General features: G+C 40.1%; 1 protein-coding gene across 8 annotated transcripts in view; it reads left to right on the top strand.

Annotated features, from left to right (window-relative positions):
- Positions 1 to 316: 316 nt before the first annotated feature.
- Positions 317 to 17,428, top strand: part of LOC134532127 (GTPase-activating protein) — a 56,037-nt gene continuing 38,925 nt past the window's right edge. Inside the window, exons 1-6 of one of the 8 annotated variants that reach the window (XM_063368458.1) lie at positions 380 to 405; positions 4,356 to 4,593; positions 7,173 to 7,365; positions 11,101 to 11,221; positions 13,238 to 13,439; positions 16,828 to 16,913. In XM_063368458.1, coding sequence (XP_063224528.1) covers positions 11,139 to 11,221; positions 13,238 to 13,439; positions 16,828 to 16,913 — 371 coding nt within the window. In that variant the 5' untranslated portion in view covers positions 380 to 405; positions 4,356 to 4,593; positions 7,173 to 7,365; positions 11,101 to 11,138. Of the gene's footprint in view, positions 406 to 3,836; positions 4,594 to 7,172; positions 7,366 to 8,311; positions 9,375 to 11,100; positions 11,222 to 13,237; positions 13,440 to 16,827; positions 16,914 to 17,428 lie in introns of those variants that run through there. The other 7 variants (XM_063368459.1, XM_063368457.1, XM_063368461.1 and 4 more) reach the window with 7 other exon arrangements.

Below are 17,428 nucleotides of genomic sequence, written 5' to 3'. Positions count from 1 at the left end.
CTGGAGGTCATTGAACCCGCGATTTTTCCGGGTCTCTACCAATGACCAGGTGATAGTTTCCCGAGTACATAGAGAATCGTGGAGTCTATCCTAGTGGTCATTGAAACCGCGAATTTTTCCAGTCCCTAGTCATGAGTTACAATGAACAGAAAAAAACCGAAGATGCACGATCGTTCGTTTGGCTCTCTCGCCTGTGGAAAGAAGGCTACACCTGGGTCCTCGCGGCGGACCGTGCTAGTGAAGGAGGGGTGGGGGGAAGGGCCGCGGCTGCAGGGAGGAAGGAAGCGGTCAGCCGGGGAAGTGACGTCAGTAGGCAGAGCGCCATCTTCCCGCCGCGGGTCGTCTGTAGCTGACTGCACCAGGAACCCCACGCGCGGAGCGAACACTCGCCAGTGCATCACCGAGGTTAGGTGTTTGCTGATCAACCTTTACACAGGCAATTTTGTCAAAATTCTGTCCATCTTGTTAGAATTCACCAAATTGTTATAGCTAGAAACCCGTGAATTTCGCAGATTCATTTCGTGTTATGCTAAAATTCAAATAATTATACCTTAGTGCTGCTTCTGTCATTGGTTCACTGTTAATCTGGAGGACTGAGGGCCGATTAGAGACCATCACTCATAGAAGTGTGGAATCACAGGCCACCCAGTCGAGACGACTCACAAGTCAGCAGCCAATGAACAGTTGGCATTTGCCCGAGTGTGTAGAGGATATTGGAGTCTATCCTGGAGGTCATTGAATCCGCGAAATTCACGGGTCTCTAGTTATAGCTAGAGACCCGGTAATCTCGCGCATTCATTTAGTCGCAAGCTAGAATGCAAACCTCCACACTCTCGCACTGTGTTCATGATTGGACCGCAGTTGTTTGGACACGCCCCTCTACGACCGTGAGCCAATGATGCCCAGCTAGAAGAGAAGTAAGCGAATCAGGTAATGCCAAATAACAAGGATAAAAATGTTCTCGCTAAGAAATAAACCAATGGGAAAGTAAACATTGGTCAAGCACACATATAACTTTGAATTCTATCCTGAGGCCAGAAGAATCCGTGAAATTTCCGGGTCTCTTGTTATAGCACACGTTCAATGGAATTACTAAAATATTAACCTGAAATTTTTTTAAAACACATATTATAACACCAAGTATATGTTTGTGTTTTTGTTTTTGGTCAAACGACTGAAATCAGCTTTGTAAAAAATTTCTACAAACTAACCCTAACCTTATCGAGCTGGTTAAACATTATTATAATATATTAAAAAGTTATTAAACAAGTAAAAAAAAAAATTCCAATGACGAGATTCGAACCACGTCTCTTGAGGTAATTGCGCGCTCTCTCTGTGCTACCTAGCTAGTTGTCACACTATAAGGAGAATATGTATCATAATTATTAGAGACCGGAAAAAATTCGCGAATTCATTTCGCGATAGGCTAAAATACAAATAGTTAAACCTCAGTGCTGCCTCTGCTATTGGCTCACAACTCACCTGGATGACGCTGGGCCAATGAGAAACACCCAACCAAAGCTTTATCGAATCACATGCTGCTACGTTGGGACGTCTCACAAGACAGCAGCCAATGAGTGGGTGGCATTTGACCATCATGGAGGTCATTGAACCCGCGAATTTTGCCGGTCCCTAATAATTATTATTGTAATGCCAGTTTTCTTAGGTATTTTAAAACTTGAGATTCCTTTTTACTATGACCATTTTAGTTTACCAAATAAATTCCAGGGTAGTTTAACTATGAGTTTCATTTAGCACACCAAAATGTTTGGTGTATAGGTACCCTAATATTTACGAAAGTGACTACGTATGGGTGTATGTTACTACACGTGGGGTCTACCATCTTTGTGTTACATTTCGTTTTCGACTTCCGTTCCACATCCACGAAGTTACTCATGCCAAACACCGTATTCCGAGAGCTGAGATGTTTACACATGCGTCTGCGGCCATTGTCTGATAAACTGTCTAGGCTTCCAAGGTCGCCCCTGATGATACCTGCTGCAGTTCAGAGCGACCCACCACTTTGGCATTACTCAGCCTCGAAAGCAAACATAATTTAACTTATTTTGTTTGACAGTTTTTTTTACCCATCAAAGGCTTTTCGTCAAATTAAATATTTCCATATATTGTTGGATAAAAAAACATATTATTGTTGATTATGTTTAGCTAGAGATACCAAATAATAAGTTACAACAAACTGATATTTGTTACGATACGTACAGACGGACAGTTGCCTCAAAATAAGTATTTTTTTTCATGCAATAATTGCCTATGTCCGTGAAACGATCTCATAAAAAAATGGGAGGGCGCATGGTTGCCACGTGCTTTATAAGTGAAACTTCACATTAAAATAATCCGCTTGAACGATAAAAACAAAAGTAACGTACTCACTAGAGGTCACACGGGATGTTGACAACATGACGTCGAGAAACCTGCAAAAGGCCTTACTTACATGAATTTAATCCCTATCTAAACCTTCCTGTAGAAGTTGTCACTTCAATAAATTTTTTGAAAAAATTGTTTGTGACGATTGGTTACAAAATTCCCTAGCTTCAGTTCCTTGCTCCTCTGCGAGAACCCGCAGACGGTGTGCGCTTGGCGGCTATAATTCGACCGACGAACTTCACCTGCAGGTTTATTACGACAAAAATAAGTTGAAAACATGCACGACTCGTGGTCTAAAGTGGTTCCCCAAGCTGTACATGTCTTTGAAGTGGGAGCTGAACAACAGATGGAACACTGTCAGTGCCGGATTCAGAGGCCTGGAGGCCTCGGGGCAACAGAGGAGCGGAGGCCCCCTGGCCCCAAATTATTTTACAAATAAAATGAACAATTTTTTTCATTCGAGTTTTCCAATAAATAATTTATTGTGAAATCAAGTAGATTCTCTCAGTATTAAAAAAAACATACAAAACATATTATCGGAGACAAGAATTATATGAAATTAAATTTTAGTGTTAATGAACGGAACCATCCGAGCTTTTTTCGCCGAAAAATCGTTGATGATTTCGCTGAAATACAATTCCCAGAGTCAATCGCTTTCAATGCTCAGGAGAGAAAGCTTCGATAAACGGTTTTTTTCCCATCGTGGTTCGGTGCCTATTTTTTATAATTTTCATTTTTGAAAATGAGCGCTCTCCAGTGCAATTTGAAACCATCAAATCCAAATACATTCTCAATGCAATTTCAAGGTTTGGAAATGTAGCTATGAAATTTTGATCTGCGAGAATTTGGTAGTAAAATAGTTCCGGAAATTGGTCTTTTCCATAGTCCTTTCTGTATGAGTCCGTTTGTGGGGGCCCTCCGCTTACGCCCCGGTTGCCCCCCCCCCCCCCCCCCCCCCCCCCTAAATCCGGTCCTGAGCTGAACAACAGATGGAACACTGTTCGTCTGGATTATGTAAATTTCTAATCGCCGTAGCAAAATTAATTTCATTTAAATAATTCGAGGCATCACATTTATTTTTCAGTTATATATTACTATCACCAATTTTTTCAATGAAATAATTTTGTTACAGCGACAGAACTTTGTTAAATTAATCATAATCCAGATGCTGAGTGTTCCATCAAAAATAGGTAGGCCTACTTTTTTAATATTATTTACAATAAAAATGTTGTTCGGCCACAACTTCAAAGACGCATACCAGACTTGGAAAGAACTTAAGACCATAACTTATTTTTTCTTGATGAAGTCGATATTATAGAAATATAGTTTGTCGGTAAAAATTAAAACGAATTAAAAATTAATTAAATATAAATTATCAAAAGTATTATATATATTTGTGTGAGTTATAATTATTATTTAACTTCTGTAAAATAAAAAATAAAAATATAATATTTATTATGGTGGGGAAAAAATGGCTCTTTGATACTCTTGGTCATACTTGCAAAATTTTATTTTCTAATTGGCTGTAATCGGGAAAAAAAAATCTTGTTCCTTTCATAACTCACCAATGAGGAAAGCACATCCTGCCAATCAGAACGTCTTCTGACGTTTTGATTCTATCTAAATAACCAAACCATATTTAAAAAAAATTCAACCAAAAGATAAATTATAATTACGTAAATTGCAGATTATCATGGTACAAGAAAGATTCGGGATAAATCACCATCTGTAAGAAGGCTGGAGAAGTAGGCTGGCTGGAGGCTGGAGGATGCAGGCTGGATGTTGTACTTTGTAGTCTTGAGGCTGGGGTTTGGAGGTTATAGGCTGGAGGCTGGATGCTTGCTGTTGTAGGCTGGAAGCTGAGAGTAGGAGACTAAAGGCTAGAGGTAGCAGTCTGGAGGCTGGAGGCTGGAGGCTGGGGATTGTAGGCTGGAAGCTGGGAGTAGTAGTCTGAAGGCTAGAGGTTGCAGTCCGGTAGCTGGAGGCTGGAGATAGCAGACTGGAGGCTGCACAGTCTGGCTGGAGGAAGCGGTGAGCCAGAGTGTCGTGTGTGGCAAGACCCCAGAGGACAGCTCATCGCCTGCCTATTTCCTTCCTGCAGACAGCTCACCAGCGCCGGCCAGCTTGGATTGTCATTAGCTCCTTCACGACCTCAACCTAGAGCTGACTGTCCAAACCTGGTGCCGCCGGTGCAACTGTTGTTTTGAGGTATCCTTTATTTAGCCAAATTTCACTTTGTCACGCTTGCAACAATATTCGGAATACGTAATTTTTTTCTTCTGTTTTATCTCTCACATAAGTAGGGGCAGGCAATTTTCGCGAAAATATCTGAACGCTTTAATAAACTGCAAAAACGTGTACCCGTACCAGCGGTTTCTTACTTGTGATTGGCGGCCGTCTGCGAGACAAGTCATTGCCATTTTTTTACCGAACCACTTAGAACGCGTTTGCTTCCGCACTGAATAACTGTGATTGGTTATGAACCGATCGACATTAATCGGTAAAAAAAAAAAAAAAAAAAACTCACCCAATCACGAAACACAGATGATGCTACAGTGCTTTAACTTTCAACTGGTCTCGGAATCTTTTCGCGAAATATGCATGCCCCTGCACATAATAAACAAGGCTGGCACAGTTGGCAACAGTGTCAGGAGGATGGTTGAAGGACTCTGTGTCCATGACGTGCTTTCACTGATTTTTTTTATGTACTTCTGGAAAAGATTCCTTTGGAAATAAAGTGTCAAGAAATAGTTCATAAATAATAACAAAAAAATTGTAAACCTGTTCAATCCATTGTTACTTCTATCTTTGCCCATATAAAATACGTTTTTTTGTAAAGAATTCTGAATATTTAATTTCACGCTTACCTAAATTGGCGCATAATTTTATATTATGATTAATATTTTAAGCATACATTTGTTTAAACCAATGAAAAGAATAATGAATATCAAACAATTAGACTTTATTTTATTTCTTAATACCGGAAAGCTATTCAGGGAACGGTTTGCATATAACATTAATTAATGCAGCCACTGGGACAACACGAAACAGATTGGCACTGATAACAATCTGAGCACAGTATTACCACGAACATAATTTATTTTTACCGACACAGTTACTTACATGTAAATGTGCAAATTTACAAACATGTACAATTTTACACAATTTGCTCAGTACTTTAAAAAAAAAAAAATTATTTAACACGACTTTTTTTCCATTTACAAAAATTTTTTTTAGTGTGTTAACTAAAATCCAATGTAAAACAATCTCATGACAAAAAAAAAAGGGGGGGGGGGGGGGGTTTGTCTGTAAAGTCGGTGTACAGACGATAATTTTACGTGATAACGTCATAAGAAAACATTGATGCAAAATTGCATACTTTTTAATTTTCAAATATTATTTAAAGTTTTTGCAAATTTAATTTAAATAATTTGTTTAAATATAAACCTAATCACGAATAATTAGTTATAGAAATAAACTGAGATCAAATCAATGTCAATAAATTGTTAATTTGAAATGACGAAATTGGACAAATAAATCAAATTTTTTAAATGGGTGCTTTTAAAATTCCCGCACTTAACCTCTTTGATATTATAGAAGATTTTCTCGCACGGTGGTGACAATGAGTAGGGACCGGAAAAATTCGCGGGTTCAATGACCTCTAGGATGAACTCCATAGTTATACGTACACTCGGTCAAATGTCACCCACTCATTGGCTGCTGTCTTGTGAGACGTCCCATCGTAGCAGCCTGTGATTCGATAAAGCTTTGGTTGGGTGTTTCTCATTGGCCCAGAGTCATCCAGGTGAGTTGTGAGCCAATAGTAGAGGCGGCACTGAGGTATAACTAGTGACAGGAATAATTCGCGAATTCATTTCGCGATGGGCTAAAATACAAATAGTTATACCTCAGTGCTGCCTCTGTTATTGGCTCACAACTCACCTGGATGACTCTGGGCCAATGAGAAACACCCAACCAAAGCTTTATCGAATCACAGGCTGCTACGTTGGGACGTCTCACATGACAGCAGCCAATGAGTGGGTGATATTTGACCGAGTGTATGTAGAACTATTGAGTTCATCCTGGAGGTCATTGAACTCGCGAATTTTTCCGGTCCCTAGGTATAACTATTTGTATTTTAGCCTATCGCGAAATGAATTCGCGAATTTTTCCGGTCTCTAACAATGAGTCATGCTTTTTGTGCGTGCAGCCGGCGTTCATCGATTTATAAGTAGAGACCTGAAAAATTCGCGGGTTCATTTCGTGTTATCCTAAAACTCAAATAATTATACCTAAGTGCTATTTCTGCCATTGGTTCACCGTTAATCTGGAGGACTGAGGGCCAATTAGTAGAGACCTGCAAAATTTGCGGGTTCAATGACCTCCAGGATAAACTCTACTGCACTCTACACACTCGGGCAAATGCCAACTGTTCATTGGCTGCTGACTTGTGAGTCGTCTCGACTGGGTGGCCTGTGATTCGACACTTCTACGAGTGAGGGTCTCTAATTGGCCCTCAGTCCTCCAGATTAACAGTGAACCAGTAGTAGAAGCAGCGCTAAGGTATAATTATTTGAATTGTAGCATATCACGAAATGAATCCGCGAATTTTGCAGGTCTCTACCAATTAGAGACCCTAACTCATAGAAGTGTCGAATCACAGGCCACCCAGTCGAGACGACTCACAAGTCAGCAGCTAATGAACAGTTGGAATTTGCCCGAGTGTGCAGAGGATATTGGAGTCTATCCTGGAGGTCATTGAATCCGCGAATTTTTCCGGTCTCTAGCATGAGTGAAGTTTGCCAGCGCGGAGTGGGAGCAACAACCAATCAGGCGCCAGAACGACCCGCAGTTCCGCGCGCCAATGAACGACCGAGTACGTCATCACGTGTCTTTTCGCTTCTGTGAGATGGTCTGCTCAGTGCCAGCAAGTCTCAAGAGTGACCTTGGAATCGCTGTGCAAAGCGACAAACGACAAAGGTTTGCTCTCAGTGCATCACATGTCTAGGTACATACTGCACTTGCAAAATATTTTTGCAACCCTGCTAGCGCAAAACGAAAGATAATTGAGCGTGCAGATATGTACCTATATGAACATGGCTAGGTTGCAATCTTTACATTGTTTTCCCAAAATAACTTAGGAAATTCTGTCGTCCGAGAAAGCAAAATGACATTGATAAAAAAAGTACACAATTTTTATTTTATTTTTATTTTTCAATTATTTGTGGATACAAACTGATATTCAGGGAGATTAAAAAAAATAAATAGAAAAATAAATAAAATTACAATCTGCGAATTTAAATAATTTCTTCAACAACAAGGGGTTTGGACTGTTACAGTATCATTCTCAATAAGAGTCACTTCTTGTGTAGTTTGTTGCTCCAGACGATGTTACAGCTCATTCTTTATCACTAGAGACCGGAAAAATTCGCGGATTCATTCGGCGATAAGCTAGAAGTCAAACACATATACCTTTTAAATGATTTTGCTATTGGCTTACTGTTCATCTGGACGAATCTCAACCAATTATAAACCTCCAACCAAAGAAGGATCGAATCACAGACAAACCAGCTGAGACGAATTACAAGTCAGCAGCCAATGAACTGGCGTTATTTGGCCGAGTGTACAGGGAAATGTGCAGTCTATCCTGAAGGCCATTGAAACCGCGCATTTTTACGGTCTCTATTCATCACCAAAAATAACATACCATTTTCACCAAAATTGAACCCCCTCCCCTTCATTTCTTCGAAGAAAAATGGGGAAGGGGGGGGGGGTATCACTACAATTTCCCCTGTCACTGGATCTAACATGTTTTTACCCAATATTTAAATACCATATAAAATATTTTATTTACTTCCTAACATTGGCTTATTTAAATGCGAGCACAAAATGTTACACAAATAGGTTGACGTTTACCCTCTTTATGTCAGTAAATAATAATTAAAAAAAATACTGGTTCATAAACATATAATAAAATACCACGCAGAGCAACTTGGAAACAAACACGTGACTGCATGTGGACTTTAATTTAAATAACAAATAATATCATACATTTAATAAACATGTGCGTATTGGTTCGGTGGCTGGCGCAATTCTGAACTTGTATAATTTTTATGGGTTTGTCAGTGTAACGTAATTACATAGCCATTCGAAAAAAAAAACGTTAACTACAGTCACGTTCTTTCACGCTCAATTCGCCTCGCTGATAGCGCGGCAGTATTGCTTATCGCCATTGTGTGTTCAGATAAAAATACCTGCAGCGGTAGTAAACAACCAAGTACGCATGCGCCGTACAGTCTGTTGGCCGCAAAGAGAGTTTCATTCACATTCACCAGTTCCACTGCGCAGGCCTCAGGAAACACTCCGCTCACATTCCCACGCCCACTTTTTTACCCTTCGTCGTCAACAAAGTAATGACGTCCCGGTTTCCGAGTCCCACTCGACTTGACCTCTTATTGTTCCAGTGGGAAAACATTGCGATCGCGGCTTGCCGCTCGTGCGGTTTATTAAGTCGCCTGTGCGGTAATAAACGATTATTATCGGCTCAGTTCCTACACACGCTGATGAATGGGTTCTCAGGCCACGGCTCCCAGGGGTCTGTTTCAGGGGCTGCGTGTCGAAACTGCCACGGAATGGCAGCAGTTCTTTCCGTTTTATTTTTTATGCTGTCCATTACTTAATTTTTAATTTTTTTTTCACGCGTGTAGTGGAGCGGAAACCGACTTCGGAGGTGTGGTCGTTTCCCCTCCCGACTTTTCAGCGTGCCCATGTGTTGACGTAGAAATCAGGGGTAAAAGGAAATTGCGCCATTCAATGAGTGAATTTCCCCATGCGTCGCTCCCCTCCCCACCGCTCCCCCCTCCAACGAGCGGAGCGGGGACCCTCATTCACAGGCGCTCAGCCCACTTCCTCCATGGCCAGGGATGGAGGCAACATGGCGGCCGATAAGTTTAAAGTGCGGGTTGAAGAGCGATTAAAAATCAAAATCGGTGAGTTTTTGTAAATGTTTCTATCTTGCAGTGTTGTAATTACGGCGTCGAAGTGATTCAGGCACTGATTAGACACCACACGATGACCGACCCTGCCAGCAGTTAGCGATCGAACGAACGGAAATCGCACATTGTCAACAACGATTCTAGAAACAGGTGGTGCGAATCGGGTTAGAATAAACATTTTAGTGCGGTCGTGCTAATTTTTCGAAGAGATGTTGACCGAGAATACTGGGCTTCGTTTTGTATCTCTTTGTATTTCAGTTCGCACGTCCTGAATTTACAATGCCGTTATTCGTGTTTATTCCCAATACTTAAACGTTCAGATTACTTCTCGGATGCTGTCCAATCTTCAGAAACGTGCGAGTGCGTGCAATAGTTTTGTTTGCGCTGTTGGGAGCGTGTTTCGTGTGGGCTTCGCCTGACAAAGGAAGTTGGAACTGTGATTGCTGTCACAGCCACAGGGCCAAACTACGCCCACCGATGGTCGAGTCATAGCTGGCCCGTGCGTGACTCGTTCAAGCGTTTCACCCATTCATAAACCGACCATGAGGTAATCGGAACTTGGCCCCAATTCATTCCGCAATTGGCTCCTTTGTACACATAAGTTTTGTTAATGAAGAGAAACGTAGTTTTCATACACAATATTCCAATTGTTTGGAAAATGGATATATATATATATTTTTTTTTTAGGTCCCGTATTTGTAGTATGTCATACATGCATGTTAGGAGAATGGTTATGAGGCAGGATTTTAATGTACAGAATGCAGTAACGTAATGTGTTAGTGCAAAACTACATTTTAGTGTTTTAAAAATACGATTGGTGATGTGTGTAGCAACCCATAAAAATCAGTGTTGAGGTTAAGCATGCTTTGTGCCTACTAAACTAATTTTAAACTAACTTTCTACTTTTTGATGATTGCAAATGAGAAAAAAAAGAAGAATAAAAAACGGGTTGTAATATTGACATGGGGTTCTTATATATTTTTTTTTACAAAGTTATTATTTCAGTAAGTTCATATTATTATGAATTGTACTCATGATTGTTGGTGAATTTTCAGTATTGTCATTCACCATAAGCATGAACCATCTAAAATTGCACTTTGGTAAAAAACTAAATATTGTTTCATGAAGCCACATCATCTAATTTCAACATTATTCAGTTTAACTCTTAGTGAACATAATTTATCTTTCTCATGTATACGGTACAGGCTTTTATCCACACATAATTAATTAATTAGGGCCTAATATTAGGTGGAACTCAATTTTTTGTGATTAGGTTTTAATTCCATGAGATTTCAGTGAAACATGCTCCTTAGATATTAATTTTATCACTAGATAGCTTATAATCAAATAAAGTCTGGATTGTATTACGGCTACTTTGCCGGCCAATATTAAGTTTCTGTCTAGATAACCGTGTAAGGCCACTCACTAATGTTAGAATGCATAGCATGATGATAAACTGTGAGAAAAGATGAGAGATGGATTCATGAAGGTATCATTAATTTGCAGACACAAATAACAAAATTGTTTTAACTTCCTTGCCATTCAAGTAATTAAACACGTATCATTGTCATGTCATTTTGGAGTGTGGCAGAAGGAAACAATCGGTCAAAAGAAGATGTTAAAGAGGTGTTTCAAATGTTTTCAGTTGAAGCCCAAACAATCTAAAGTTGAGATGTTTTGTCGGACGGGAACGGGGGGCACTGCTGAGGGTTGCTTCCAGGGGAGGCCAAGAATCTGCACTGTCGGAACCACGGCTCGATGGGGCAGCGAGATGTGTACTGCAAGCTGTCCCTGGATCAGGAGGAGATATTCAGGACCACGACCAAGGAGCGCACCCTCAAGTGAGTGACCGCCGGCAGTTCCAAAGCACATCGTCCCCAGTTCTGTTGTGGTTAAGGTTTGGTCGGACCTCTGGTCACCTACCAAGGTAATCAGAGTTTTATTCTCGGTATGGTCAAACCCAGATGAAGGGGAGGTCGCAGTGAGCTGGTGGGTTTTCTCGGGCCGCTCATGTTGCCCCCGCTAATGCATTCAGCCACATCACTTCCCCCACTCGTCCTCTCTTACGACCTTGATGTAGACGAAAACTGAGGTGGTGCCTTGCTGGGCCGCCAGGTGTGAACGCTGCTTCTACAAACCACTCAAGATTTATTGAAAGTGATTACGGACAGCATTTAAGAGCCTTTGCACTCGTCTGTATGAGTTTCGTTTCATGTTTTCTTCTATAACATGTACTTTGTAAACAGCGAAAAAAAAGGTTAAACCAGGTGTTTTCACTCATGTTCATAGGTATGAAAAATTCTTCACACAATATTGTAAGTGGTATAGGCAAGTGCAGTATGCCTTTATTTTAATATTCCAGCATAAAAATATCGCGTCACCGCTAAGTGACACATGGGCGTGTTACAAATGCAAAGACTGCACGTGCAGTTAAGCTGAAATGCATGAATGTTCGGTGCCCTGCACTTAGAGGTGAAGGGGCGTGTGGTGTGCTAGCCAGTGTCACCTTTAACACTTATGAGCCGGTCGGGCGCCCCCTTAAAACTCTTTTAATTCCTTCAGAACTGTCAAATGTACAAAAATAATAATCTCATGAGCCAATTATCCCCTAATTGTTAAAAATATTCCCTTATCTGTTGTTACTTGTATTACAATTAAAACAGTCAGATGGTATTAGCAATATAATAATTTCATTTGTATTGCGCAGTTGATGAAATGTTTTCCCACTGGCTACAAAATTATTCCTGACGTTATAGTTAACGGCAACAGAATTACTTGTTATTTCGTAATACAGGTGTCCAGACTGTTTTACCTTGTGTGTATCGATAAGGTTAGTCCTGCGTACAGTGAAGGTTGGAATTTTTTGTGTTTATAAAACATCCACGTAGGAAAGTAGATGGATACTAACAGGTGTTGATTGTATGTAAAAAAGCCACGTTTTGTGTCTAAAAGTGAGAGATGATTGAAGCGGAAGCAGTGTCACGCGGGAGGGGTTTTGTCTGGCAGCCCGTTGTTCGGAGTAAAGAGCCACGTTTTGTGTCTAAAAGTGAGAGATGATTGAGCGGAAGCAGTGTCACGCGGGAGGGGTTTTGTCTGGCAGCCCGTTGTTCAGGGAAAGAGCCACGTTTTATGTCTAAAAGTGAGAGATGATTGAAGCGGAAGCAGTGTCACGCGGGAGGGGTTTTGTCTGGCAGCCCGTTGTTCGGAGTAAAGAGCCACGTTTTGTGTCTAAAAGTGAGAGATGATTGAGCGGAAGCAGTGTCACGCGGGAGGGGTTTTGTCTGGCAGCCCGTTGTTCAGGGAAAGAGCCACGTTTTATGTCTAAAAGTGAGAGATGATTGAAGCGGAAGCAGTGTCACACGGGAGGGGTTTTGTCTGGCAGCCCGTTGTTCGGAGTAAAGAGCCACGTTTTGTGTCTAAAAGTGAGAGATGATTGGAGCGGAAGCAGTGTCACGCGGGAGGGGTTTTGTCTGGCAGCCCGTTGTTCGGAGTAAAGAGCCACGTTTTGTGTCTAAAATTGAGAGATGATTGGAGCGGAAGCAGTGTCACGCGGGAGGGGTTTTGTCTGGCAGCCCGTTGTTCGGAGTAAAGAGCCACGTTTTGTGTCTAAAATTGAGAGATGATTGGAGCGGAAGCAGTGTCACGCGGGAGGGGTTTTGTCTGGCAGCCCGTTGTTCGGAGTAAAGAGCCACGTTTTGTGTCTAAAATTGAGAGATGATTGGAGCGGAAGCAGTGTCACGCGGGAGGGGTTTTGTCTGGCAGCCCGTTGTTCGGAGTAAAGAGCCACGTTTTGTGTCTAAAAGTGAGAGATGATTGGAGCGGAAGCAGTGTCACGTGGGAGGGGTCTTGTCTGGCAGCCCGTTCTTCGGCGAGGAGTTCCAGTTCGAGGTGCCGCGCAAGTTCCGCCACCTGTCGGTGTACGTGTGCGACCGCGACCGCCACCTCAAGCAGGACAAGGTGCTGGGCAAGGTGGCCATCAAGCGCGAGGAGCTCAGCGCCTACCACAACAAGGACCACTGGTTCCCCATTCGACCGGTCGATGCCGACAGCGAGGTGCAGGTGGGCACGCGGGGCTGCGCTGCTCTCGCTTTGGCTTGCTTATATATGTGTGTGTGTGTGTGTGTATATACACACACACAACATAATACATACATACGTACATACATACATACATACATACATACATACATACATACATACATACATACTTACATACTTACATACTTACATACATATACACACATTGTAGCACCAACAGTCCTGCACTTAAGATTCACGCAATGTGGGAAAACTTAATGTACTTTTTTTTTTGAACTGAATGTACTTTCCATGTTGAAGGTGTTCTTTATAGACTGGTTAATAAATTTTTTTATTACTGGATGGAATTAGGACTAATTGCAGTTAAATTGTAATAATAATATATATATATTTTTAATTTTAGTTGCTTAAGTTTTGCCAGTAGTGAAGATCGTGTCAGGATATTGAAGAAGAAATGTGTCATCGGTGTTAACGTTTGTCTGGACTTCTCAAGCTCAGTGTGTTGCCGAAAGACACGTACATGATTGTGAAGATCACAAACGTTTAGGATACGTTTGTATCAATTTTTGAAGTGAAACTTCTTTGCTGAGGGCCTTTAATGTTCGAGTGTTAACGAAAATTCCGATCGCACGAGGGGAAGAGTCGGGTGCGTGGTGGGGGAACCGGTAGAGGAGGGGAGTGCGTAAGCGGCAATTACTCCAACGCATGCACTGGCGATTGTGTGGGAAGACAGCGTAGCATGCTATATGCTAGTTGTAACGGCCGGAAGGGGAGACGGCAGGGGAGAGGTAGAAATGACGCAGCAGCGATGCTACGGAATTCTTGTAACGCTGCTTGTGTTTGTGTACTCCTCAGTTTTTTTTTTTCTTTTGAGATCATACCCGCATCCTCACTGTTCTCAATTATTCTCTCTTGTTCAATTAAAAAATATTAATAATTTATCTCTATCTATACCTAATAAGCAAAGAAGTTTCACTTCTTCTGCACGTGAGCTCCATGCACACACTTTTTTTTTTTGCGATACCTTAGTTTTCTTGAGAAGGCACACAGTAATTGGAACTGTTAATTTCAGATTCATTCAAGTACATACTGGATTTTTGACGTGACAACGTCTAATAAATCGATGAACGCCGGCTGCACGCACGAAAAAGTGTCCCACTACGGATGTCCCACTACTGATGTGTTCTGTTTGCTCATTGTACGCATGCGTGGCATCTCTCTTCCACTCGATTGGAACAACCATCGATTTGACTTTTCAATCATATTTTCGTCGTTTGAATTATTAATATTATGTTATTTAACGATCGTCCATCGATTTTCAGCACAATCGGTACGGTTATTTAAAAGTAATGTTGAAAATTCAAATACGTTTTGAACCAACAATGGTGTTTTACAGTTACACATAATAATTCAAATTACACCCGGGATCTTTTGCACAACGTTTTAAAAAATATTGTAACACATTATAAATAAGTTTGGTGTATTTGGGATGCGTATTTGTTATAAAATCGTGTTAATATTATACCCCTACCGTGAACAAAGTTTTTATAAATGTATATATAACATTTGAAACTACATTACATTAGTATGGCGTCGTGGGCATGTGGTTAGCGTACCTAACTCTTAATCTAAAGGTTGTCGGTTTGAAACCTGGCAGTTGCGAAACTTTTTTTATACTTGTAAAAATAAATATGGCGCACGCAACATTTCAAATTAATAAATATATTTGAATTAATGAAACCAAATAAAAGTAAATTTATTAATTCAATTGCACATTTCATTTCACTCCTTTGTATCCATACAAAATAGTGATAATTCAATAAAAATGATTCAATTTTATTCATAAAAGTATGCAGAGGTAGATTTTATCATGCAAAAGATTGAATAATTAAAAAAAAATTCTTCCTCAAAGAATATAATATTTTTAATGCCTAAATGGTTTGGTTGCAAAAACCTATTACGGCTGAGTCTCAGGCCGAATATGATATTTCCTTTTCTTCTGGATCAATAATTTCATCAATGTTTTGTTATGACGTCACGTTAAACTATTGTCCGTAAACCGACTTTACAGACAACCAATTTTTTTTTATGTAATATTTGTAAAATGTCTATCTTGAAAGCATATTTTGTGTAACTATGCCCTCGGGCTATTGCTGTATAATTCAAGCAATCGCAAGATTGTGTTTCTATGTTCACCATTTGGCTATTACTTCAATTTAATAAAATAAAAGTTTTAACTCTTTGTTTTTTCCTTATGACAGCACTTTCTTCTAAGAGACATGGTAACAGTAGTGAGGGACAGAAGTAGACACAACACGTACAGGTTCCACGACTTGTTAATTCTTTGTGAAGTGTAACGTGTTCTTGCCCGTGACTGTACTCCACAAGAGAAGTGATTAAGGCGCTTTCACCCTCCTTACGGTTTCGCCGTATCTGTTCAGCTAGAAAGTCTCTGCTTCGTGTTGTCTTCACATCACAATGCTTTGTTTGGTATGCATTTAATCTCACTGCAGCACAAAGTGCAATGCATGCTTAAACCACTCGACAGTTTATATATATGTATATGTATAAGTCTACCCTCAGGTGGTTTTGAGGATTATGCTCCGGAATATAACCCTGTGTTGTGGCTGAAAATGTTAATGCTTTAAAACGCTAAAATATCAGACGTGTGAATCAGCTACAGTGAAGCACTGAAAACCTATGTAATTTAATTAGGTACCTAAAAATTTTTGCAAATGCTACTGGAAGTTGTAATGAATCATATATATCATTTGCATAAACTCTTGAAATTTTTAAAATGTTTAATAAGAGAATTTAATGAGAAATATCAGAATTTAAGTGTGCGTGACCTGTCCATTTGACTACAATGTTATGCCCACGCAAATCTGCAAACTTGAATTTCAACTTTGATTTGCTTTTTTTTTTTTTGTTTTTTTACTGTAGCACTTAAGATTCATGCACCGTAGGAAACTTAATGTATTTTTTTTTTAACCAGCTGAATGTGATTTCCATGTTGAAGGCGTGCTTTATAGACTGGTTAATAAGTATAAAAAATTGTTTTATTACTGGATGGAATTAGGACTAATTGCAGTTAAATTGTAATAATGAAAAAGATTTTTTTTTTTTTTAAATTTTAGTTGCTTAATTTTTTTCAGTAGTGAGGTCATTAGTCACATATGAGAACATTGAAGAAGAAATGTGTCATTTCCGATTGTAAAAATCCATCCCTACTACAGTTGAGTCAGGTTAAGTTAATGGAGAAACATTTCCTGTTTCTTGTGTGCAAACAGGCATAGAGTTTTATGTAAGGCATCTGGTGCAAAGAAGTTAATTTTAGTTAGTTTGATTTATTCTTATCGATTGATGTTGTGGTTATTGCAGTTTGTTTACTTGTATTTTTGTTCTTCAGGGTAAAGCACACATTGAAGTGAATCTTGAGCCAGTCATCAGACATGGGTGTGACTCGAACTTCCAGAATCACAGGATAGCTGTTAGGTGAGACCCAGTTGTATTGCTGATGGTATGTGGGATGGCGTTCACACAGAAATTACGACATCATTTACACTTGCACACATTCGAGACGTATGTGAATGTTGCTTACAGAGTTATTTTTCTAAAGGGAGCAAATCTTTTATCTCGGAAGTACAATGGTCGTTTTAAGTTCAATATCTTTGTAGTAGGAGTGTACGAATGCGATATGTAATTACCATAAATATGTTTTTAATTTTATTTTATAATTTTTTTCTTCTTCCAGTTAAACAAAACTATTTTACCACTTTTAAACATACGTATCAATTGTTCTAATGTGTGTTAGTGACCTTAAGAGTGTTAAGTTTTACGTACAGCTGGGATTGCTTGTGAATTGCTTGTTTTAATTTGGTTCATGCCTCAAGCATTTTTAGGAAGAGATTCGTACTGTCACCACAAATGTAGCTGTATGAAACCAACCATGGAGTAGTGAGGGTAGTTGTTCCGATCCCAGCTCCCGGCATGACAGGCCGGGAGTCAGT

The sequence above is a fragment of the Bacillus rossius genome, chromosome 5, assembly GCF_032445375.1.
Source record: "Bacillus rossius redtenbacheri isolate Brsri chromosome 5, Brsri_v3, whole genome shotgun sequence".
NCBI classification, from domain to species: Eukaryota; Metazoa; Arthropoda; class Insecta; order Phasmatodea; family Bacillidae; genus Bacillus; species Bacillus rossius.
The sequence above is the reverse complement of the archived record's forward strand: the minus strand, read 5'-3'. Positions and strand labels throughout refer to the sequence as shown.